General features: G+C 41.3%; 1 protein-coding gene across 1 annotated transcript; it reads left to right on the forward strand.

Annotated features, from left to right (window-relative positions):
• Window positions 1-23,150: 23,150 nt before the first annotated feature.
• LOC128636774 (E3 ubiquitin/ISG15 ligase TRIM25-like) lies at window positions 23,151-24,885 on the forward strand. The gene is made up of 2 exons (XM_053689752.1): window positions 23,151-24,065; window positions 24,231-24,885. The coding sequence occupies exons 1-2, from the start codon at window positions 23,332-23,334 to the stop codon at window positions 24,883-24,885; spliced, it is 1,389 nt and encodes a 462-aa protein (XP_053545727.1). The 5' UTR covers window positions 23,151-23,331.
• Window positions 24,886-26,443: the final 1,558 nt, after the last annotated feature.

Consider the following 26,443-nt stretch of genomic DNA (forward strand, 5'->3'; position numbering starts at 1 on the left):
AATGCTGGCAATAATTGGCTAGGTGGGCCTCGGCACACAGCAGGCCTGCAAGGCAGGAGGAAAGTGCAATTCACTGGCACCAGCAAACTGAGGATTCACCACAAATATTACCCAAAATTTTAATTTTTAATTACTAAGAATACTGTGACAACAAATATGATTGGTGTAAATATTTTTCAAGTAGGCCCGGCACACAGGCTTGGAAGGCAGTAGAAAAGGGCAATTCTAGGGCACGAGCAAACTGAGGATTAAGATCAACAATCAAGAATTTTTTAATTTGAATTATTAACTATACTGTGACAACAATTAGGATTGGTGTAAATAGTTGGCAAGACGACCTGGTACAAAAGGCTGGCAGGCAAGAGGTAAATGCAATTCAAGGACACTAGAGACTGAATACTGACCAGTCAAAACAGTGATGATTGACAATTTTTGCAATACTGTTAAAAGAAATAGGATTGCTGGCAATAATTGGCTAGGTGGGCCTGGCACACAGCAGGGCTACAAGGCAGGAGGAAAGTGCAATTCAACTGGCACCAGCAAACTGAGGAATTCCCAACAAATATTACCAAAAATTTTAATTTTTAATTACTAAGAATACTGTGACAACAAATATGATTGGTGTAAATATTTTTCAAGTAGGCCTGGCACACAGGCTTGGAAGGCTGGAGAAAAGTGCAATTCTAGGGCACGAGCAAACTGAGGATTAAGATCAACAATCAAGAATTTTTTAATTTTAATTAGTAACTATACTGTGACAACAATTAGGATTGGTGTAATTAGTTGGCAAGACGGCCTGGCACAAAAGGCTGGCAGGCAGGAGGTAAATGCAATTCAAGGACACTAGGAGACTGAATACTGACAGTCAAAACAGTGATGATTGACAATTTTTGCAATACTGTTAAAAGAAATAGGATTGCTGGCAATAATTGGCTAGGTGGGCCTGGCACACAGCAGGCTGCAAGGCAGGAGGAAAGTGCAATTCACTGGCACCAGCAAACTGAGGATTCGCCACAAATATTACCCCAAAATTTTAATTTTTAATTACTAAGAATACTGTGACAACAAATATGATTGGTGTAAATATTTTTCAAGTAGGCCTGGCACACAGGCTTGGAAGGCAGTAGAAAGTGCAATTCTAGGGCACGAGCAAACTGAGGATTAAGATCAACAATCAAGATTTTTTAATTTTATTTAGTAACTATACTGTGACAATTAGGATTGGTGTAAATAGTTGACAAGACGGCCTGGCACAAAAGGCTGGCAGGCAAGAGGTAGATGCAATTCAAGGACACTAGGAGATGGATTACTGACAGTCAAAACAGTGATTGATTTAAAAATTTTGGCAATACTGTTAAAAGAAATAGGATTGCTGGCAATAATTGCTAGGTGGGGCCGGGCACACAGCAGGCTGCAAGGCAGGAGGAAAGTGCTATTCACTGGCACCAGCAAACTGAGGATTCGCCACAAATATTACCCAAAATTTAAATTTGTAATTACTAAGAATACTGTGACAACAAATATGATTGGTGTAAATATTTTTCAAGTAGGCCTGGCACACAGGCTTGGAAGGCAGTAGAAAAGTGCAATTCTAGGGCACAAGCAAACTGAGGATTAAGATCAACAATCAAAATATTTTTTAATTTTAATTAGTAACTATACTGTCTGTGACAACAATTATGATTGGTGTAAATAGTTGGCTAGACGGCCTGGCACAAAAGGCTGGCAGGCAGGAGGTAAATGCAATTCAATGGCACTAGGAGACTGAATATTTGCAGTCCAAAAAATTATGATTTTTATTTTTTTATATACTGTTACAAGAATTATGATTGGTGCCACTAATTGGCTAGTTGGGCCTGGCACACAGGCTGGCAGATATGAGTCGTGGATGGTAGGTAGGGCAGCAATTTAACACAGTATGCTGTGTAAGTGACAAAAAACACAGGCCTGATAGAAAAATTAAGTTAGATTACACTAGCAAAATATTTTAAAATTTTAGATTTTAATATTAAAATTATGTTAAGAAGTGCAATGCACATATGAGTGGTCGCACTGGCCTGGCTGCTACGTAGGGCAGCAATTAACAGTATGCTGTGTAAGTCAGATAGACAGTTAGACACAGGCCTGATAGAAAATAAAATTAGATTACACTAGCATAATGATTTAAAGACTTTTTTTGGCAATTTAAAGAAAAAGGTTAAGCACATAAATATGAGTCGTGGCTGTCTAGCCTTGGAAGGGCAGCTATAAAAACAGTAGGCTCTGTAAGTCAGATACACACGCCTGATAGAAAATACTATTAGATTACACTAGAAAAATGATTTAAATTATTTTTTTTGGGGGGGGAATTAAAAAAGGTTAAACACATATGAGTTGTGGCTCATAGACTAGGAGGGCAAGCAAGTAAACACAGTAGGCTCTGTATGTCAGCAAAAAACACACAGGCCTGATAGAAAATTATATTAGATTACACTATCAAACAAATTTAAAATTTATTTTTTTATATTTAAATTAAGGTAAAGAAGATATGAGTGCTGGGTGGATGCCTGGCACAGGACCAATTAACCAAAGACTTAAAAAAAATTAGGTATATTAATGCTAAGTGAGCCTGACAGACACAGGCCTGATAGTAAATGTCATTAGATTACACTAGCAAAATAATTTTTTTTTATTTTTTTTAAATTTAAAATAATGTTATAAACGGATATTAACACTGGTGGCTGGCACAGAGCAATGAAACCAGAGTATATGCTGTGTGACACTGGCCTGATAGAAAATGAAAAAAAATTACACTAGCAAAATAATTAAATTTTTTGGTTAGTTAAATTTAAACTAATGTTGTTAGGGAGATATCAGTGGTGGCAGTAAATCACAGCAGCATATGCTGTGAGCCTTAAACACACAGCCTGAAAGCCAGGCAAATGCTAATAAAAAAAAAACGAAAAAAAAAAAAAAAAAAACGTCACGAAATATAGCCCTAAAAAGGGCTTTTTGGGGGGCTGTGCTTGCAGCAGAGATGAGTGGAGTCCTTCTGGACTGTAAATACACTAGCCTAGCTATGTTTTTTCCTATTAATGTCAGGAGCAAAAACACAACACGTCCTCTCATTAAGAAAGCAAGGTCGTTTTGAGTCTAAAATGGCGGTTTCCGAGTAGCTGGGAGGGTCTGTGAGGGAGTGTCTGATGTTGATTGGCTCTAATGTGTCAGACGGCTTGTGACATAAAGGGTCAAAGTTTCCTCAATGATGACACATAGGGGCGGATCGAACATCGCCATGTGTTCGCCCACAAACACGAACCGCGAACAAGCTATGTTCGCTGTGAACCGTTCGCGGGGGCGAACAGTTCGGGACATCACTATCCCTCACACGTGTGCGCTCAAGGTCCTGCCAGGGCACAGTGTCACACCAGTGCAAGTCATATCTGCTAAAACAGTAGTGTACATACATTTAAAAAAAACAAAAAACTTTTTTTACTGTGAAATAATAGCAGTCAAGTTTCCCTCACACGTGTGCGTTCCAGTCCTGCCAGGGCACAGTGTCAAACCAGTGCAAGTCATATCTGCAAAAACAGTAGTGTACATTTAAAAAAAAAAACCCTTACACTACCTGAACGATACAACATCATACCTGATGTTTTAAAGCACGTTATTCCAAACAATTTAGGAATGTTAGGGTGATTTATGCCCTTTATGGATTAAAACCAGACTCTGCATCAATTATGTAATTTTCCATGGGAGTTTGCCATGGATCCCCCTCTGGCATACCACAGTCCAGGTGTTAGTCCCCTTGAAACAACTTTTCCATCACTTTTGTGGCCAGAAAGAGTCCCTGTGGGTTTTAAAAATTCACCTGCCCATTGAAGTCTATGGCGGTTCGCCCAGTTCGCAACTTTAGCGGAAGTTTCGCGTTCGCCATTCGCGAATGCAAAATTTTAGGTTCGTGACCTCACTATATATATTATGTGTGGGTAAAGTAATGAGTATATAAACGGTATATATGTGTGTGTACAGTAAATGAGTATATAAACGGTATATAATATGTGTGGGTACAGTAAATGAGTATATAAACGTTATATAATTAGTGATGTCGCGAACCTAAAATTTTCGGTTTGCGAACCGCGAACGCAAACTTCCGCAAAAGTTCGCGAACGGGTGAACTGGGCGAACAGCCATAGACTTCAATAGGCAGGCGAATTTTAAAACCCACAGGGACTCTTTCTGGCCACCAAAAGTGATGGAAAAGTTGTTTCAAGGGGACTAACACCTGGACTGTGGCATGCCGGAGGGGGATCCATGGCAAAACTCCCATGGAAAATTACATAGTTGATGCAGAGTCTGGTTTTAATCCATAAAGGGCATAAATCACCCTAACATTCCTAAATTGTTTGGAATAACGTGCTTTTAAAACATCAGGTATGATGTTGTATCGTTCAGGTAGTATAAGGGTTTCGCCCGGTGACAGACCAAACTCCCCGTTTAACGCACCGCAAACAACCGCAAACAGGTCCATTTGCACAACCGCAAAACTCCCCATTTGCACAAGGTTGGATACCAAGCTAGCCATGTCCCGTTCCTTGTCCTCACTGATGTCACTGCGCGTGCAATCACTTCTTGGGGTAACAGAAAATGCTCCACCCACAAGATGCTCCTATTATATTACTGCACTGAGGATGCTGCCTGTATTGTGGTGTCCTGCTCCCTGGCCGGAGAACACAGGGGACACCAGGTGGAGCTGCTGAATGAGGCTTCTGAGAAGAAGAAAAAGAAACTGAGAAATGTTCTGCAGAAACTGACCACAAAGAGAGAGGAGACTGAGAAAGAGTCCAGAGTCTGCAGAAGCACAGGAGAGGGGTGCAAGAGAAAGCAGCTGGGTGTAACAGAGCGACTCACTGCCCTGATTAGGGACATCAGGAAACAGCTGGAAGACCTAGAGAAGCGAGTCCTCCTGAGTGAGATCACCCGGCAGCAGGAGCAGGTTTTACTCACAATCTCTGATCTGATCCAGCAGTTGGGAAAAGAGAACGACGAGGCTAACCAGGAAAATTTGTCACATTGAGGAGCTGTGCAACATGACTGACCCATTAACTGTCCTACAAGAACAGGAATCACACAGAGATGAGATGCTTGGTCGGTCCTCCTACTTCCATTTTGGGGCACTGCGCGTGCAATCTAATGTGCCCACCAGATAGAGTGGTGTGTTAACTAGTACTATTCTTATCAGTTTAATCCTGTTACGTCCCCTATCAGGGGGACGTGTATATGCCATCAATTTTAGGAACCCGGAGATGATTTTAGGAACCGGAGATGGAAAAAGATGCTTGGACACCCAGTACAGGTCGTTCTCCTTCCACCTTTTTATACCAGGGTCCCTCAACAGGCACGACAGCATGAAAGACCCCATATGCCATTACTTCCTGTTGCACATTCGAGTACAGGTTGGGGATAGCTTGGTCGGCTCCTCCTACTTCCAATTTGGGGCACTGCGCGTGGCAATCTACTGTGTTTCACCAGATAGTAGTGGTGTGTTAACTAGTACTATTCTTATCAGTTTAATCCCTGTTACGTCCCCTATCAGGGGACGTGTATATGCCATGGATTTTCGGAACCGGGAGATGGAAGAAGATGCTTGGTCAGTCCGCGCCACGAGATAGATAGATAGATACATAGATTAGATAGATAGATCAATAGATGCAATAGATATATTTGATGATAGATACGATAGATAGATAGATGATTGATTTGATAGATAAATAGATAGATTTGATAGATAGATAATTTCCCAGACAGAGAATTACAAGACGGGGCGTCTGGGGACCCATGGTAAGGTTCCCAGAGGCAGTTGCCGGGCCCGAGGCTCTGATTAGAACAGAGCACTCTGTGTACTTGCCCTCGGCCGAAATCGGAACATTCTTTAGCTTTCTGTCCGTCTGCCAAATGTCCGTCTGCCAAATGTCCTTCTGCATTTTGTCAGAGCACCGCTTGCAATCTACTGTGCCACCAGATATGAGTGGTGTGTTAACTAGTACTATTCTTATCAGTTTAATCCCTGTTACGTCCCCTATCAGGGGACGTGTATATGGCATGGGTTTTAGGAACCGGGAGATGGAAGAAGATGCTTGGTCGGTCCTCCTACTTCCAATTTGGGGCACTGCGCGTGCAATCTAATGTGCCACCAGATAGGAGTGGTGTGTTAACTAGTACTATTCTTATCAGTTTAATCCCTGTTATGTCCCCTTTCTGACAGGACACTTGAAGTGGGGCAGGCCAGAAGTTCTATGGCAAATTGTGATAGCTCAGGCCACAGGTCAAGGCGAGGTAGTCTGCTACCTGTCGGTCGAGTCGTTCTCTGAGGGTGGACCCTGTGCCACCAGATAGGAGTGGTGTGTTAACTAGTACTATTCTTATCAGTTTAATACCTGTTACGTCCCCTATCAGGGGACGTGTATATGCCATCAATTTTAGGAACCCGGAGATGATTTTAGGAACCGGGAGATTGAAAAAGATGCTGGACACCCAGTACAGGTCGTTCTCCTTCAGCCTTTTTATACCAGGGTCCCTCAACAAGCACAAACAGCATGAAAGGACCCCATATGCCATTACTTCCTTTTGCACAATCGAGTACAGGTTGGGGATTGCTTGGTCGGTCCTCCTACTTCAAATTTGGGGCACTGCGCGTGCAATGTAATGTGCCACCAGATAGGAGTGGTAAGTTTTTTTTTTTAGGGACATCAGGAAACAGCTGGAAGACCTAGAGAAGTGTCAGGCAAACAAAATTTTCTAAAGAACAAAGAGAGTACTATAGTTAAACCACAGCTGCTGAGATTAAAAAATGAGTTTTGTAGCTCAGGAGTAACTGATAAACACAAGTGCTACTTTTAAGCGAAGTGTGTCCCACAATAACTACTAAGCAATTTGATATATGGTTCATTTAAGCTAATAAACCCTGATTCTGCCACATGTGAATAGTCACTGAAAATTGCAGCAAGGTCTTTAACTCAGAAACCAAAGTGCAGCAGGAAATAAAAAGAAAATGCAATATGTAAAACGGAACATAATCACAGGGTGCTAATGAGGAGGATGATGCCAGTAAGTGTACTGAAGTGGCACGTAAATAGTATGCATTAAAGTAGGCAAGATAAGCAGACTGTGAAACAATATTTAGAACCAAGCAATCAGGTTGATATATGAACAATGAGAGTATCCGGTTTTAAAGTCACTTAGAAACTGATCAGAATTATCACAGTAAGTGGAGGTACCTGTAGAGATGCCGGGTGGCTGGAATATTAAGTACAGAGGGTCTTAGGAGTCCGGTTTGCGGTGATCCGTGAGATAGGCAGCTGATGTGAAGCCGGTCGGTCCGTTTGGTTGGCGTGTGATGTCACCCGCGTAGGGATCTGTAGATCCGGCCGGAATGATGTTAACTGGAGCGGCTCCTAGCAGCTTAGCGTAGCAGGCACACAGGCTGAACAGGATTGCTGAGTAAGCTTAGGAATGAGTAACAATTCAATACCAAGCAATGATCTAAAGGGCTGATGGTCTTTTATAGGGAACTGGAAGTGAATGGAAAGGTGGTTTAAAGGTACAGTGGTAGATAGCACTAAGGAAAAGAGAGTCCTGAGCACAATCCTGACAGGATCCCCCCTTCAAGGAGCAACTCCGGGGCTCAAGGACTGGGACGGTCAGGGTTCCGTCGATGGAACAGGTTAACCAGTCTAGGAGCGGAGATGTTACCGGCAGGCTCCCAAGAATCATCATCTGGTGTATAACCCTTCCATCGAATCAGATATTGGAGAATACCACGATGACGTCTTGAGTCAAGGATGGAATGTACCTCATACTCCGTGTTAGGGTCCACTACTACGTCCGGGATGAAATCAACTGAGGCAGAGTTCCTGAGAGCTCTATAAGGTTTCAAGAGAGAGACATGGAAGGCAGGATGTACCTTCATAGAATCAGGTAATTTAAGACGAACAGCATTAGGATTGATGACGTGTGTCACAGGATAAGGTCCGATGAATAGTGGAGTAAATTTCCGACAAGGAGTGTTTAACTTGAGGTTTCTGGTTGACAACCAGACTAAGTCACCAATTGAGTAAGGTGGAGAAGGCAATCTTTTCCTGTCGTAGTAATATTTCTGAGATCTTTTTGCATCCTCAATTGCTGCTTTTACAGTTGTGAAGTTGGAGGCAATAAGATTTGAGAGATCAGAGATGTTAGGTGAAGTACTTTGGTTGTCTGGAAGTATCTGAAATCTGGGATGGAAACCGTAATTCACGTAGAATGGAGTTTGTTTGGTGCTAGAGTGAATAGTGTTATTAAAGCAGAATTCTGCATAGGAAAGATGGTCGGACCAATGAAGTGGTTGCGAAGAGCAATAAGTTCTAAGGAATTGCTCAAGCCATTGGTTTGACCTTTCTGTCTGGCCGTTGGTCTGAGGATGGTAAGCTGTGCTGAGGCGTTTGTCGATGGAAAAGGCCTTGCAGAATTCACTCCATAGTTTGCTAGTGAATTGGGATCCTCGGTCAGTAAGCATGGTGTTTGGGAGACCATGATGTTTAAAGACGTGAGAGATGAGTAGTTGAATGGTTTCAGAGGCAGAAGGGAGTTTATGGTACGGAATGAAGTGTGACATCTTGCTAAAAAGATCAACTACAACAAGAATGGTTGTATTGTTTTTTGATTTTGGGAGATCCACGATAAAATCTAGAGCTATCTCTAGCCAAGGTCTACTGGGAGTAGGTAGTGGAGTCAAAAGTCCATAGGGTGGATGTTTAGCTTTTTTGGAAACGGTACAATGTGCACAGGTGAGGACATAGGTTTTAACATCCTGACTGATTCCTGGCCACCAGTAAGTACGTGTGACAAGTTCCTGTGTTTTCTTGATACCTGGGTGTCCTGCGAATAAGGAATCATGTGAGGATTGGAGTACAATCTGTCTCAGAGTAGGGGGAATGTACAATTTGTCCCCATAGTAGAAAAAAGCCATCAGGTTTTTTCTGTAACTGGAAGATTGGTTTTGATGGATCCAATGTTTGTTCGCGGGAGAGACGGGAGTTAGTATCAATAATGAAAGATACAAAGTTTTCGAGAGGAATAACAGTGTTTCTGGGAGTCTCAGATCGGATGTGCATTGGTAATCTTGATAAGGCATCTGCCTTATGGTTTTTGTTTGCTGGTCGGTAAACAATCTGGTAGTTAAACCTAGAAAAGAAAAGGTTCCAGCGTACCTGTCTTGCTGAGAGTGTTCTGGTGGTTTTCAGGTATTGTAGGTTCCTATGATCCGTGTTTATGACTGTGGGGACCGAGGTGCCTTCAAGTAGGTGACGCCAATGCTCCAGCGACATCTTAATGGCGAGAAGCTCCTTATCTCCAATCGGGTAGTTTTGTTCCGAACTGGATAGACTGCGAGAGAAGAAGGCTACAGGGTGTAGAGGTTGGTTGATGCCTGTTCTGTTGGGAGAGGACTGCTCCTACGGCTATGTCCGAAGGCATCCACCTCTAATACATAAGGCAAGTCAGGATTAGGAAACCTCAAAATCGGTGCAGTTGTAAACCGGTGTTTAAGCATATCGAAAACCTTTTGTTTGTCATCATTCCATATAAAGGGTGTGTTATTTTTTGTTAACGAAGTTAAAGGTTTTGATATGTTTGAGAAGTTCTTTATAAATTTGCGGTAAAAGTTCGCAAAACCGAGGAACCTTTGCACCTCTTTTTTGTTTTTGGGAGGAGGCCAATCAAGAATGGCCTGAATCTTAGATTCCTCCATGTGGATTCCAGAGGATGTTATTACATAACCTAAGAAGTTTATGCTTTGTGTATTAAAGATGCATTTCTCAGGTTTAGCATAGAGGAAGTTACTTCTCAATCTAGATAGTACCTGTCTAACGTGTAGAATGTGCTCAGACAGAGTCTTTGAATAAATCAAAATGTCATCCAGATAAATGACAAGGAAAACATCTAGAAAATCCCTGAAAAGATCATTGATTAAATGCTGAAACGTGGCCGGGGCATTACATACCCCGAATGGCATCACGGTATATTCGTACAGGCCGTAGCGTGTACGAAAAGCCGTGAGCCACTCATCTCCACTTCTTACACGAATTAGGTTATAAGCTCCCCTTAGATCTAATTTGGTGAAATATTTAGCCCCTTCTAATCTTTCGATCAGTTCGGGGATTAGAGGTAAGGGGTACCGTTTTTTTATTGTTACTTTATTTAGCTGTCTGTAGTCTACTATAGGGCGTAGAGAACCGTCTTTGTTTTTAACAAAAAATATGCCAGCTCCCGCTGGTGAGGTGGAGGGGCGAATAAATCCCTTTCTCAAATTTTCCTCAAGATAAGCTTTTAGATGAGTAAGTTCGGGATTGGATAGGGGGAATATATGCCCGTAGGGTATCTCAGCTCCTGGTACTAACTCAATAGGGCAGTCATATTTCCTGTGGGGAGGTAAATTTTCTGATTCAGTTTTGCTGAATACATCAGCAAAATCCCTATACTGTTCAGGTAGTTGTATATCAGACTGTATAGGAGAGGCGAGCATGATGTTCATTGGGAAACATGTAGTATTGCAATAGTTGGAGTTAAAAGTGACAGCCATGGTTAACCAATTAATATGTGGGTTATGTAGAGATAACCAGTTTAGGCCCAAAATGACTGGAGATACAGGTGAGGCTATGACATTGAATGATAAGTACTCCCTATGATGTTCAGGGGTTACCACCAACAGTGGTATTGTTTGATATTCTACTAAACCTGAAGATATGGGCCTTCCATCTATACCCCTCAATAAGACAGGACATTTTTTGTGCATAAGTGGAATTTTATTAACAAGTGTATAGTCCTTATCTATGTAAGAGGCTGTAGCTCCCGAATCAATTATTGCGGGTACGTTGAGGCGATGATGATCCCACTGAAAAGAAATTGAGAGTTTACAGTAGAACGTTTTTGTATCATAGGTACTGCAACATACAGTAGAGTTACTTGACTCACCCTTAATTTTCTGCAGGGCTGGACAGTCCTTAACAGAGTGTTCATCTGAGGCACAATAGAGACACAGGTTATTTTCTCTTCGCCTGATCTTTTCTTGGGGGCTTAGAGGGCCTTTGAGGAATCCAATCTCCATTGGTTCAATGTTTGGTTTGTTACTACTAGTAGTTTTCTTTGTGTAAGTTTCAGGGTATGCTCTTTCATGTTGTCTTTCCCTTAACCTTCTATCAATAGTAATACTGAGCTTAATTAACTCCTCTAAAGTGGGGGGAATCTCCGTGCGGGACAACTCATCTTTAACGGCGTCTGAAAGACCCAGACGGAACTGATTCCTAAAAGATAAATTGTTCCACTCTGAATCTTTCGCCCACCTCTTAAAATCTGTGATGTAGTCTTCGACTACCCTTTTCTTTTGTTTCAAAGCCCTGAGTGCAGTCTCTGCAGTTTGCTGTTTGAAGGGGTCCTCATACAGTTGACCCATAGCTAGGAGGAATTGATCCAATGAGTTGAGTATAGTCTCATTGGTCTCAAAAAAACTATTAGCCCAACTACGTGGTTCCCCTCTAAGGAAAGAAATGATGGTTAAAACACTAATCCTATCATTAGGGTATGACTGGGGTTTTAATGTAAAGAGCAGGAGACATGCGTTCTTAAAATCTCTATAGTGTGCCCTGTCTCCATAGAATTTTTCTGGCAGGCTAACCTGTGGTTCAGGTGTATGTATTTTAGTTTCAAGATAATCCTTAATGTAGGCTTTAAGGGCAACATTCTCAGCCTTTAGGGTATTAAGGCCATCAGCCAGTAAATCTACTTTTTGATTTAATGTTTGAATTTGTGTAGTCATCTCAGCTGGGTCCATTTTAGGATGGCTTGGTATTCTGTCAGGCAAACAAAATTTTCTAAAGAACAAAGAGAGTACTATAGTTAAACCACAGCTGCTGAGATTAAAAAATGAGTTTTGTAGCTCAGGAGTAACTGATAAACACAAGTGCTACTTTTAAGCGAAGTGTGTCCCACAATAACTACTAAGCAATTTGATATATGGTTCATTTAAGCTAATAAACCCTGATTCTGCCACATGTGAATAGTCACTGAAAATTGCAGCAAGGTCTTTAACTCAGAAACCAAAGTGCAGCAGGAAATAAAAAGAAAATGCAATATGTAAAACGGAACATAATCACAGGGTGCTAATGAGGAGGATGATGCCAGTAAGTGTACTGAAGTGGCACGTAAATAGTATGCATTAAAGTAGGCAAGATAAGCAGACTGTGAAACAATATTTAGAACCAAGCAATCAGGTTGATATATGAACAATGAGAGTATCCGGTTTTAAAGTCACTTAGAAACTGATCAGAATTATCACAGTAAGTGGAGGTACCTGTAGAGATGCCGGGTGGCTGGAATATTAAGTACAGAGGGTCTTAGGAGTCCGGTTTGCGGTGATCCGTGAGATAGGCAGCTGATGTGAAGCCGGTCGGTCCGTTTGGTTGGCGTGTGATGTCACCGCGTAGGGATCTGATAGATCCGGCCGGAATGATGTTAACTGGAGCGGCTCCTAGCAGCTTAGCGTAGCAGGCACACAGGCTGAACAGGATTGCAGAGTAAGCTTAGGAATGAGTAACAATTCAATACCAAGCAATGATCTAAAGGGCTGATGGTCTTTTATAGGGAACTGGAAGTGAATGGAAAGGTGGTTTAAAGGTACAGTGGTAGATAGCACTAAGGAAAAGAGAGTCCTGAGCACAATCCTGACAAGAAGCGAGTCCTGAGTGAGATCACCCGGCAGCAGGAGCAGGTTTTACTCACAATCTCTGATCTGATCCAGCAGTTGGGAAATGAGAACGACGAGCTAACCAGGAAAATTTGTCACATTGAGGAGCTGTGCAACATGACTGACCCATTAACTGTCCTACAAGAACTGGAATCACACAGAGATGAGATGCTTGGTCGGTCCTCCTACTTCCAATTTGGGGCACTGCGCGTGCAATCTAATGTGCCACCAGATAGGAGTGGTGTGTTAACTAGTACTATTCTTATCAGTTTAATCCCTGTTACGTCCCCTATCAGGGGACATGTATATGCCATCAATTTTAGGAACCCGGAGATGATTTTAGGAACCGGGAGATGGAAAAAGATGCTTGGACACCCAGTACAGGTCGTTCTCCTTCCACCTTTTTATACCAGGGTCCCTCAACAGGCACGACAGCATGAAAGACCCCATATGCCATTACTTCCTGTTGCACAATTGAGTACAGGTTGGGGATAGCTTGGTCGGTCCTCCTACTTCCAATTTGGGGCACTGCGCGTGCAATCTACTGTGTTTCACCAGATAGTAGTGGTGTGTTAACTAGTACTATTTTTATCAGTTTAATCCCTGTTACGTCCCCTATCAGGGGACGTGTATATGCCATGGATTTTCGGAACCGGGAGATGGAAGAAGATGCTTGGTCAGTCCGGCCACGAGATAGATAGATAGATACATAGATTAGATAGATAGATCAATAGATGCAATAGATATATTTGATGATAGATACGATAGATAGATAGATTGATTTGATAGATAAATAGATAGATTTGATAGATAGATAGATAATTTCCCAGACAGAGAATTACAAGACGGGCGGTCTGGGACCCATGGTAAGGTTCCCAGAGGCAGTTGCCGGGCCCGAGGCTCTGATTAGAACAGAGCACTCTGTGTATCTGCCCTCAGCCGAAATCGGAACATTCTTTAGCTTTCTGTCCGTCTGCCAAATGTCCTTCTGCATTTTGTCAGAGCACCGCTTGCAATCTACTGTGCCACCAGATATGAGTGGTGTGTTAAGTAGTACTATTCTTATCAGTTTAATCCCTGTTACGTCCCCTATCAGGGGACGTGTATATGGCATGGGTTTTAGGAACCGGGAGATGGAAGAAGATGCTTGGTCGGTCCTCCTACTTCCAATTTGGGGCACTGCGCGTGCAATCTAATGTGCCACCAGATAGGAGTGATGTGTTAACTAGTACTATTCTTATCAGTTTAATCCCTGTTACGTCCCCTATCAGGGGACGTGTATATGGCATGGGTTTTAGGAACCGGGAGATGGAAGAAGATGCTTGGTCGGTCCTCCTACTTCCAATTTGGGGCACTGCGCGTGCAATCTAATGTGCCACCAGATAGGAGTGGTGTGTTAACTAGTACTATTCTTATCAGTTTAATCCCTGTTATGTCCCCTTTCTGACAGGACACTTGAAGCGGGGCAGGCCAGAAGTTCTATGGCAAATTGTGATAGCTCAGGCCACAGGTCAAGGCAAGGTAGTCTGCTACCTGTAGTACCTAGTACTACCTAGTACTATTCTTATCAGTTTAATACCTGTTACGTCCCCTATCAGGGGACGTGTATATGCCATCAATTTTAGGAACCCGGAGATGATTTTAGGAACCGGGAGATTGAAAAAGATGCTTGGACACCCAGTACAGGTCGTTCTCCTTCAGCCTTTTTATACCAGGGTCCCTCAACAAGCACAACAGCATGAAAGACCCCATATGCCATTACTTCCTTTTGCACAATCGAGTACAGGTTGGGGATTGCTTGGTCGGTCCTCCTACTTCAAATTTGGGGCACTGCGCGTGCAATGTAATGTGCCACCAGATAGGAGTGGTAAGTTTTTTTTTTAGGGACATCAGGAAACAGCTGGAAGACCTAGAGAAGCGAGTCCTGAGTGAGATCACCCGGAAGCAGGAGCAGATTTTACTCACAATCTCTGATCTGATCCAGCAGTTGGGAAATGAGAACGACGAGCTTCTTTACATTGAATTCTATGGGGAGCACTTGAACGCACATGCGATATTCTAACTTTTAACTCATAATATGAGCGCAACACCACGCACACAAAAAGCTTACTTTTAGCCGAATGAATGCTCAAACAGGAGCGTTAATTTGCACTTCTATATATTTGACCTCACAAATGCAATTGGATATGTTTAGACCAGGCTATTAAATAAAATGAGAACAATCTGATAGAATACAAGTTAAAGCTATGAAATCTATTGAAAGAGACTTTAGATTTCATATGGAGAGTGCTCAATCTGCTAAGAAGTAGAAATGTGCGATTGGTTTCGGATCGATTCGGAAATTCGGACGAATTTCTTAAATTCGGAGATTCGGATCAATTCGAATTTCCGAATTGAAATAGTGCCGAATCTACCGAATAAATCCGAATTAGTTCGGATTTATTCGGTAGATTCGGATGGCCATGGATTACACTGGTATTGTACAGTATAATAGGTTATATCACTCTGCTATGGGTTACACCTAATATACAGTACATAATACTAGTCTAATACACAGCATATCCCACCTGACACATACCGAAATTCTGAATTTCGAACCGAACCGAATGCTGCCGAATTTATTCGAATCCGAACCGAACCAAATTTTTTCGCCATGCACATGTCTACTAAAAAGAGAATATTCTTGTAAATCCAAAACCAACAAACTTATTTAAGGATTGATAAAGTTTTAGAAAATTAGAAACCTGATTGGAATGAGCACACAAGCAAACATTAATCAAATAACTATATCTGTTTATACTCCAGTTTAAGAGGCCTATTTATCAAAGCGTCAACTTTGTTGCATTCAACGGCACCAATACGCTCGCCTAACATGCCTGACATCGCGGCCACAGACCTGTATACGCTCTCCATATTTATAAAAAAAGCCAGCAAAAAGCTGAGCACCAAGTACGGGGCGATGAGCAGTGGACTGTTGTTAACTAGCAGTCATCGATCTCGCTGCTATTCGGCTTTTTACCAACTTTATTTATACCCTGTCACTAAACACCGCCACTATACTAAAATGTTTAACCCCCTATCCCGCCGCTCCCGGACCCTGCCGCAACTTTAATAAAGTTATTAACCACTATCCTGCCGCTCCCGGACCCCACTACAACTTTAATAAAGCTATTAACCCCTATCCCGCCGCTCCCGGACCCCACCACCACTAAATAAATGTATTAACCCCTATCCCGCCACACCCGGACCCCACTGCCACTAAATAAATGTATTAACCCCTATCCCGTCGCTCCCGGACCCCACCGCCACTAAATACATGTATTGACCCCTATTCCACCGCTCCCGCACTCCACCGCCGCTAAATAAATGTATTAACCCCTATCCCGCCACTCCCAGACCCCACCACAACTTTAATAAAATTATAAACCCCTGGCCTCTCATCATCACTACCATTAACAAAACCTATTAACCCCTAAACCGCCAGCCCCCCACATTGCCATAAACTAAATTAAGCTATTAACCCCTAAACCTAACAACCCACTAACTTTACATTAAAATTACATCATCCCTATCTTATAATAAATTTAAACTTACCTTTAGAATTAAAATAAACTATATTAAATTATTAATTAACCTACCATAACTATTATACTACAATTATATTAAACTATTTATTAACCTCCCTTAACTATTATTCTAAAATTACAATTAACTAACAATTTAATTAACTATATTACATATTTAAAAACCTAACCCTCATATCATTTAAATCTACTATTAAAAATTACTAAATTACCAAACAATAAAAAAAACACAGTATCAAAAATAAAAAACAATTACACCTAATCTAATAGCCCTATAAAAATAAAAAGACCCCCCAAAATAAAAAATAAACCCTAGCCTACACCAAACTACCAATGGCTCTTAAAAGGGCTTTTTGCGGGGCGTTGCCCCAAAGAAATCAGCTCTTTTACCTGTAAAAAAAAAATACAAACACCCCCCAATAGTAAAACCCACCACCCAACCAACTAACCCCCCCAAATAAAATCCCTATCTAAAAAACTTAAGTTCCCCATTGCCCTGAAAAGGGCATTTGTATGGGCATTGCCCTTAAAAGGGCATTTATCTATTTTACTGTCCAGACCCTACTCTAAAAAAAAAACCACCCAATAAACCCTTAAATAAACCTAACACTAACCCCCGACGATCCACTTACAGTTTTCGAAGACCGGACATCCATCCTCATCCAAGCGGCAAAAGTCCTCATCGAAGCCGGCAGAAGTCTTCATCCAAGCGAGCCGAATTCTTCATCCAAGCGGGTAGAAGTCTTTATCCAGACGGCATCTTCTATCTTCATCCAGACGGCATCTTCTATCTTCATCCAGACGGCATCTTCTATCTTCATCCATCCAGCGCAGAGCGGCTCCATCTTCAAGAAATCCGGCGCTGAGCATCCTCTTCTTCCGATGGTCGCTGAAGAATGAAGTTTCCCAAGATGGTGTCCCTTACATTCCGATTGGCTGATAGAATTCTATCAGCCAATAGGAATTAAAGGGGAAAAAATCCTATTGGCTGTTGCAATCAGCCAATAGGATTGAGCTTTCATCCTATTGGCTGATTGCAACAGCCAATAGGATTTTTTCCCCTTTAATTCCTATTGGCTGATAGAATTCTATCAGCCAATCGGAATGTAAGGGACGCCATCTTGGATGACGTACCTTAAAGGGAAACTTCATTCTTCAGCGACCATCGGAAGAAGAGGATGCTCCGCGCCGGATGTCTTGAAGATGGAGCCGCTCCGCGCCGGATGGATGAAGATAGAAGATGCCCACTGGATGAAGACTTCTGCCCAGTTGGATGAAGACTTTGGCCCGCTTGGATGAAGACTTCTGCCAGCTTCAATGAGGACTTCTGCCGCTTGGATGAGGATGGATGTCCGGTCTTTGAAAACTGTAAGTGGTTCGTCGGGGGTTAGTGTTAGGTTTATTTAAGGGTTTATTGGGTGGGTTTTATTTTTAGAGTAGGGTCTGGACAGTAAAATAGCTAAATGCCCTTTTAAGGGCAATGCCTGTACAAATGCCCATTTCAAGGCAATGGGGAGCTTAGGTTTTTTAGATAGGGATTTTATTTTGGGGGGGTTGGTTGGTTGGGTGGTGGGTTTTACTGTTTTTTACAAGTAAAAGAGCTGATTTCTTTGGGGCAATGCCACGCAAAAGGCCCTTTTAAGGGCCATTGGTAGTTTAGTGTAGGCTAGTTTTTTTTTTTTTTTCATAGGGCTATTAGATAAGGTGTAATTGTTTTTTTATTTTTGATACTGTGGTTTTTTATTTTTTGTAACTTACGCCTAGATTTAGAGTTCTGCGTCAGCCGTCAAAACCAGCGTTAGGGGCTCCTAACGCTGGTTTTGGCCGCCCGCTGGTATTTAGAGTCAGTCAGGAAAGGGTCTAACGCTCACTTTGCAGCCGCGACTTTTCCATACCGCAGATCCCCTTACACCAATTGCGTATCCTATCTTTTCAATGGGATCCCTAATCTGCTGACCGCACACCGCCGACCCCTATATTATATTTATTAACCCCTAATCTGCCGCCCCCAACGTCGCTGCCACCTACCTACAATTATTAACCCCTAATCTGCCGACCGGACCTAACCGCTACTATAATAAAGTTATTAACCCCTAATCCGCCTCACTCCCGCCTCACTAACCCTATAATAAATAGTATTTACCCCTAATCTTCCCTCCCTAACATCACCGACACCTAACTTCAAGTATTAACCCCTAATCTGCCGACCGGACCTCACCGCTACTCTATTAAATTTATTAACCCCTAAAGCTAAGTCTAACCCTAACACTAACACCCCCCTAAGTTAAATATAATTTTTATCTAACGAAATAAATTAACTCTTATTAAATAAATTATTCCTATTTAAAGCTAAATACTTACCTGTAAAATAAATCCTAATATAGCTACAATATAAATTATAATTATATTGTAGCTATTTTAGGATTAATATTTATTTTACAGGTAACTTTGTATTTATTTTAACCAGGTACAATAGCTATTAAATAGTTAAGAACTATTTAATAGCTAAAATAGTTAAAATAATTACAAATTTACCTGTAAAATAAATCCTAACCTAAGTTACAATTAAACCTAACACTACACTATCAATAAATTTATTAAATAAAATACCTACAATTATCTACAATTAAACCTAACACTACACTATCAATAAATTAATTACATACAAATACCTACAAATAAATACAATTAAATAAACTAACTAAAGTACAAAAAATAAAAAAAGAACTAAGTTACAAAAAATAAAAAAATAATTTACAAACATTATAAAAATATTACAACAATTTTAAGCTAATTACACCTACTCTAAGCCCCCTAATAAAATAACAAAGCCCCATAAAATAAAAAAATGCCCTACCCTATTCTAAAATACAAATAGAAAAGCTCTTTTACCTTACCAGCCCTTAAAAGGGCCTTTTGCGGGGCATGCCCAAAAGAATTCTGCTCTTTTGCCTGTAAAAAAAACATACAATACCCCCCCACAACATTACAACCCACCACCCACATACCCCTAATATAACCCAAACCCCCCTTAAATAAACCTAACATTAAGCCCCTGAAGATCTCCCTACCTTATCTTCACCATGCCGGGTATCACCGATCCGTCCAGAGGAGGCTCCAAAATCTTCATCCAAGCCCAAGCGAGGGCTGAAGAGATCCATCATCGGGCTGAAGAGATCCATCATCCAGCTGAAGAGGTCCATCATCGGGCTGAAGAGATCCATCATCTGGCTGAAGAGGTCCATCATCGGGCTGAAGAGGTCCATCATCGGGCTGAAGAGGTCCATCATCGGGCTGAAGAGATCCATCATCCAGTTGAAGTCTTCTATCAAGCGGCATCGTCAATCTTCTTTCTTCCGGATCCATCTTCATCCCGCCGACGCGGAACATCCATCCTGGCCGACGACTTACTGACGAATGACGGTTCCTTTAAATGACGTCATCCAAGATGGCGTCCCTCGAATTCCGATTGGCTGATAGGATTCTATCAGCCAATCGGAATTAAGGTAGGAAAATTCTGATTGGCTGATGGAATCAGCCAATCAGATTCAAGTTCAATCCGATTGGCTGATCCAATCAGCCAATCAGATTGAGCTTGCATTCTATTGGCTGATCGGAACAGCTAATAGAATGCAAGCTCAATCTGATTGGCTGATTCCATCAGCCAATCAGAATTTTCCTACCTTAATTTCCGATTGGCTGATAGAATCCTATCAGCCAATCGGAATTCAAGGGACGCCATCTTGGATGACGTCATTTAAAGGAACCACCATTCGTCGGGAAGTCGTCGGCCAGGATGGATGTTCCGCGTCAGCGGGATGAAGATGGATCCGGAAGAAAGAAGATTGAAGATGCCGCTTGATAGAAGACTTCAGCCGGATGATGGATCTCTTCAGCCCAATGATGGATCTCCTCAGCCCGATGATGGACCTCTTCAGCCGGATGATGGACCTCTTCAGCCCGATGATGGATCTCTTCAGCCCCCGCTTGGGCTTGGATGAAGATTTCGGAGCCTCCTCTGGACGGATCGGTGATACCCGGCGTGGTGAAGATAAGGTAGGGAGATCTTCAGGGGCTTAGTGTTAGGTTTATTTAAGGGGGGTTTGGGTTAGATTAGGGGTATGTGGGTGGTGGGTTGTAATGTTGGGGGGGTATTGTATGTTTTTTTTTACAGGCAAAAGAGCAGAATTCTTTGGGGCATGCCCCGCAAAAGGCCCTTTTAAGGGCTGGTAAGGTAAAAGAGCTTTTCTATTTGTATTTTAGAATAGGGTAGGGCATTTTTTTATTTTGAGGGGCTTTGTTATTTTATTAGGGGGCTTAGAGTAGGTGTAATTAGCTTAAAATTGTTGTAATATTTTTATAATGTTTGTAAATTAATTTTTTATTTTTTGTAACTTAGTTCTTTTTTTATTTTTTGTTGTTTATTTAATTGTATTTATTTGTAGGTATTTGTATGTAATTAATTTATTGATAGTGTAGTGTTAGGTTTAATTGTAGATAATTGTAGGTATTTTATTTAATTAATTTATTGATAGTGTAGTGTTAGGTTTAATTGTAACTTAAGTTAGGATTTATTTTACAGGTAATTTTGTAATTATTTTAACTAGGTAGCTATTAAATAGTTATTAACTATTTAATAGCTATTGTACCTGGTTAAAATAAATACAAAGTTACCTGTAAAATAAATATAAATCCTAAAATAGCTACAATATAATTATAATTTATATTGTAGCTATATTAGGGTTTATTTTACAGGTAAGTATTTAGCTTTAAATAGGAATAATTTATTTAATAAGAGTTAATTTATTTTGTTAGATAAAAATTATATTTAACTTAGGGGGGTGTTAGTGTTAGGGTTAGACTTAGCTTTAGGGGTTAATAAATTTATTAGAGTAGCGGTGAGGTCCGGTCGGCAGATTAGGGGTTAATACTTGAAGTTAGGTGTCGGTGATGTTAGGGAGGGCAGATTAGGGGTTAATACTATTTATTATAGGGTTATTGAGGCGGGAGTGAGGCGGATTAGGGGTTAATAACTTTATTATAGTAGCGGTGAGGTCCGGTCGGCAGATTAGGGGTTAATAATTGTAGGTAGGTGGCGGCGACGTTGGGGGTGGCAGATTAGGGGTTAATAAATATAATATAGGGGTCGGCGGTGTTAGGGGCAGCAGATTAGGGGTACATAGGGATAACGTAGGTGGCGGTGGTGTATGGAGCGGCAGATTAGGGGTTAAAAAAATATGCAGGGGTCAGCGATAGCGGGGACGGCAGATTAGGGGTTAATATGTGTAAGATTAGTGGTGTTTAGACTCGGGGTACATGTTAGGGTGTTAGGTGCAGACTTAGAAGCTGTTTCCCCATAGGAAACAATGGGGCTGCGTTAGGAGCTGAACGCTGCTTTTTTGCAGGTGTTAGGTTTTTTTGCAGCTCAAACGGCCCCATTGTTTCCTATGGGGAAATCGTGCACAAGCACGTTTTTTAAGCTGGCCGCGTCCGTAAGCACCGCTGGTATTTAGAGTTGCAGTGGCGGTAAATATGCTCTACGCTCCCTTTTTGGAGCCTAACACAGCCCTTCTGTGAACTCTAAATACCAGCAGTATTTAAAAGGTGCGGGGGGAAAAAAGCCAGCGTAGCTAACGCACCCCTTTGGCCGCAGAACTCTAAATCTAGCGGTTAGTGTTTTTTATTTTTTGTAACAGTTTAATTTTTTTGTAATTTAGTAGTTTTTAATAGTAGATTTAAATAATATGAGTAGGGTTAGGTTTTTAAATATGTAATATAGTTAATTTAATTTGTAGTTTAATGTAATTTTAGTATAATAGTTAGGGTAGGTTAATTAATAGTTTAATATAGTTTATTTTAATTCTAAAGGTAAGTTTTAATTTATTATAAGATAGGGATGAGGTCATTTTAAAGTAAAGTTAGCGGGTTGTTAGGTTTAGGGGTTAATAGCTTAATTTAGTTTATGACAATGTGGGGGGGCTGGCAGTTTAGGGGTTAATATGTTTAGTTAGTGGTAGTGATGTGGGAGGCCAGGGGTTTATAATTTTATTACAGTTGCGGCGGGGTGCGGGAGCGGCGGGATAGGGGTTAATACATTTATTTAGATGTGGTGGGCTCCGGGAATGGCGGGATAGAGGTTAATAAATTTTATTTAGCTTGCAGCGATGTTGGGGCGGCAGATTAGGGGTGTTAGGACTCGGGGCTTATGTTAAGGTGTTAGGTGTAAACTTTACTGGTTTTCTACTATAGAAATTAATGGGATATCTGGCAGCAGCGAACATGAGCTTTTGCTGCTTTCAGACTCCCATTGATTCCTATGGCATCCTCGGCCTCAAGGGTGTCGTATTGAAAACCAGGTACGCTGGGCCGGAATAGCCGTGAGCGTACCTGTTAGAAGTTTGATAACTTGCAAAAGTTGTCAAATAGAGCCGAATTTGTATTCGGAACATCTGTAGTGACGTAAGCATCGATCGTATGTTATGTCACAAAATTCTACTTTGCCGGTCTGTAGGTTTTTCATAACAAGGTTGAATCAGGCTCGCCACAATTACGCTGCAGAATTCTGGCGTATTTGCGGTTGATGGCTTGATAAATAGGCCTCTAATTCCTTATTCCTTATAATCAATTGAAAAATCTACAGTATGTCTCCCCCAATTCTTTGGAATTGACATTGAGTTTGTAAAATGTATTTGTGGAAAGTGAAAAGAATATGAAGATTGGGATTGTAAAGTTTAAATTTAAATGTGGATATTTAAATTAGAGGGGCTGCTTTATTAGATCATAATTGTATGTAGTTTCACTTTCTGTAATTACATTAAATGTATCACTTAATGTATAAAATGAAATATTAAAGTTGGTAGTTCTGCACTAGTAAATACAGCTTGTCACATACATGGTTGACAATCGTGAAGCTAATGTCATAGTGACACACCTACCACATCCTGTGCTAAATAAGATTTGCCATATTCTTTCCATGTGTTGGACACTAGAATGATATCTGCTGATCTGAGAGAGGAGGTAACCTGCCCCATCTGCCTGAGCATTTATAGAGATCCTGTAACTCTCAGCTGTGGCCATAACTACTGCCTGGGCTGTATTGAGAGTGTGCTGGGTACCCAGGAGGGGTCTGGGCTTTATAGCTGTCCTGAGTGCAGAAAGAGATTCAGTAACAGACCTGAGCTGCAGAGGAACATAGCGCTGTGTAATGTAATGATGAATTTACAGAATTCTAAGCCAGAGCAAAAAGACAATGGGGTCTTCTGCACTTACTGTATTCACTCTCCTGTACCTGCTACTAAATCCTGTCTGCTGTGTGAGGCTTCTCTGTGTGATGCCCACCTGAGTGTACACAGCAAGTCTGAGGAACACGTCTTAACTGAACCCACCACTTCCTGGGGTAACAGAAAATGCTCCATACACAGGGAGCTGCTGGAATATTACTGCACTGAGGATGCTGCCTGTATCTGTGTGACCTGTTCCCAGGCCGGAGAGCACAGGGGACACCAGGTGGAGCTGCTAAATGAGGCTTCTGAGAAGAAGAAAGAGAGACTAAGAGATGTTCTGCAGAAACTGACCACAAAGAGACAGAATATTATAAAAAGAGTCCAGAGTCTGCAGGGGCACAGGAGAGGGGTGCAAGAGAAAGCAGCTGGTGTAACAGAGCGACTCACTGCCCTGATTAGGGACATCAGGAAACAGCTGGAAGACCTAGAGAAGCGAGTCCTGAGTGAGATCACCCGGCAGCAGGACCAGGCTTTACTCACAATCTCTGATCTGATCCAGCAGCTGGAAAAAGAGAAGGGCGAGCTGACCAGGAAGATGTGTCACATTGAGGAGCTGTGCAACATGCCTGACCCATTAACTGTCCTACAAGAACAGGAATCACACAGAGATGACTTTTGTGGTGCTGAGAAGGGAGATAATGAGGTAACACAAACAGGTGATAAACAGGTCACTGCTGAGGGGGAATTAGATGAGGGTCTGATCTCAGTGACCTTATACAGAGGTTTAGATGAAATTGAGAATGATATCAAAGTAAAGAAAAGTCTATACGTGCAGGTGACATCAGACATATTACTGGCTATGGAAACATCAGGTAATACAATTCTATCAGATACTTTGGAAACTTGTCCATGGTCAGAGAGATATCGGCATACCCTAGACACACCAGAGAGATTTACTGATCTTCAGGTACTAAGTACCACAAGCTTTTCCTCTGGACAACATTACTGGGAGATTGAGACTAGTGGGTTAAGTTGCTGGAAGATAGGTATGTGTTATACAAGTATGGAAAAGAAAGGATATCAGTCAAGGGCAGGAAACAATAAGTCTTGGTTTTTATGTGAGTTTAATAGAAAATATTCAGTGATACATAACTCAGTAGAAACAAGATTACCTTACATTCCATGCTGTGATAAATTAGGAATATACCTAGATTATGAGGCTGGTCGTCTGAGCTTTTATGAAATGTGTGACCCGATCAGACACTTACACACCTTCACTACCACCTTCTCTGAACCTCTTCAAGCTGTGTTCTTGGTCTGAGATGCCCATGTGAGAATCAAGAGCTAGATACTATCTTCTCAGCACATGGAACCTAGAGATATAATTTACTGTATGTTCTGGGATATAAGGTACAGTTTGTAACTAAACATCCCTATAAGTTATCTTAATATATACTATAAATTAGTAAAATATAAACTAAATAAAACTAATAAAACTGATACTTAAAGAGATCTCAAAATTTCCTCCTTGGCAGTGCAAGTCTGAATCAGGAGTAAAGCTCCTCACTGCTGAAAAACTTTGCAAGAACACTCAACAATGAGAGCTGAGAAACAGCTTCCAACACAGCTTTAAATAAGAAACTGCAAACAGGAACAAAATGTAGAATGTGTTGGAAGCTGTTTCTCAGCTCTCTTTGTTGAGTGTTCTTGTAAAGTTTTTCAGCAGTGAGGAGCTTTACTCCCGAAGCAGACCTGCACCACCAAGGAGAAAGTTGGACGTTTTGGGAGAGACTGTGTAAGGCAGCAGTCAATAATTAGGGGAGCGCATTACTGTTTGTTTTTGTGTTTTAGTGAATTTCCAGCCTGGTGCAACCTACACTAGGCTAAAATAATAGATTAGTGTTTCATCCTGAGCCCTACACAGCAAGGGGTCAACACTGATAAAACAAATCCATTAGGTGCCAGAATTTAAATACTGCGAACCATGAATATAAGCTTAACCAGTGTTATTATGATTACTAATTTCTTTCTTAAAGAAGCTTTCTGCTTTACCTAAAATGTATCTTATATGTTATTAACCCATGTATCACCAGAGGCACCTTCAGCACATGACAATACAGCTGTAATACACAGAATTTGTGTAAAGTAATAATAATGCTGCTGGCTGTGAGCCAGTTATGATTGTTTTTTGTGCACAGTATTATATAGATAAATGGTACCATCCTGGGTGATGTAATAACCATATAAAGAATAATGTATTGCTCTATTATAGTTTTTTATGTTTCTAACACTTTTGGGTATTATAATGTAAAATAACACTCGGCTAGATTACGAGTTTTGCGGTATGAGTGAAAAAGCAGCGTTAAGGCTCTTTTTCACTACCGCTGGTATTACGAGTCTTGCAGGTTTAGGGGCACCGCACACTTTTTTGGCCGTAACGCAACGTAATTACAGCAGCTTTCAAAAAGTCTTTTTTTCAATAGGACTTCCATAGCACCGGTATTATGAGTCTACCTGGGAGGACAAAAAGTGAGCAGTACACCATATACTGCCAAGATCCATAACGTAAACTGAAAGTTAGTAGTTATGACTTTTACGCTACAAAGCTGTAACATAAATCTCTTAACTAAAGTGCTAAAAAGTACACTAATACCCATAAACTACCTATTAAGCCCTAAACCGAAGCCCTCCCGCATCACAAACACTAAAATAAAATTATTAACCCATAATCTGCCGCTCCCGACATCGCCGCCACTATAATAAACATATTAACCCCTAAACCGCTGCACATCACAAACACTAGTTAAATATTATTAACCCCTAATCTGCTGTCCCTAACATCACCGCCACCTACCTACATTTATTAACCCCTAACCTGC

Source organism: Bombina bombina, chromosome 7 (genome assembly GCF_027579735.1).
Source record: "Bombina bombina isolate aBomBom1 chromosome 7, aBomBom1.pri, whole genome shotgun sequence".
Taxonomy (NCBI): domain Eukaryota; kingdom Metazoa; phylum Chordata; class Amphibia; order Anura; family Bombinatoridae; genus Bombina; species Bombina bombina.

Excerpts from the sequence above, each read along its gene's own strand:
- LOC128636774 (XM_053689752.1), top strand. The coding sequence starts at position 23,332 with ATGATATCTGCTGATCTGAGAGAGGAGGTAACCTGCCCCATCTGCCTG. Across the intron at positions 24,066-24,230 it reads GACCTAGAGAAGCGAGTCCT|AGATGACTTTTGTGGTGCTG; the intron begins GAGTGAGATCAC and ends GGAATCACACAG.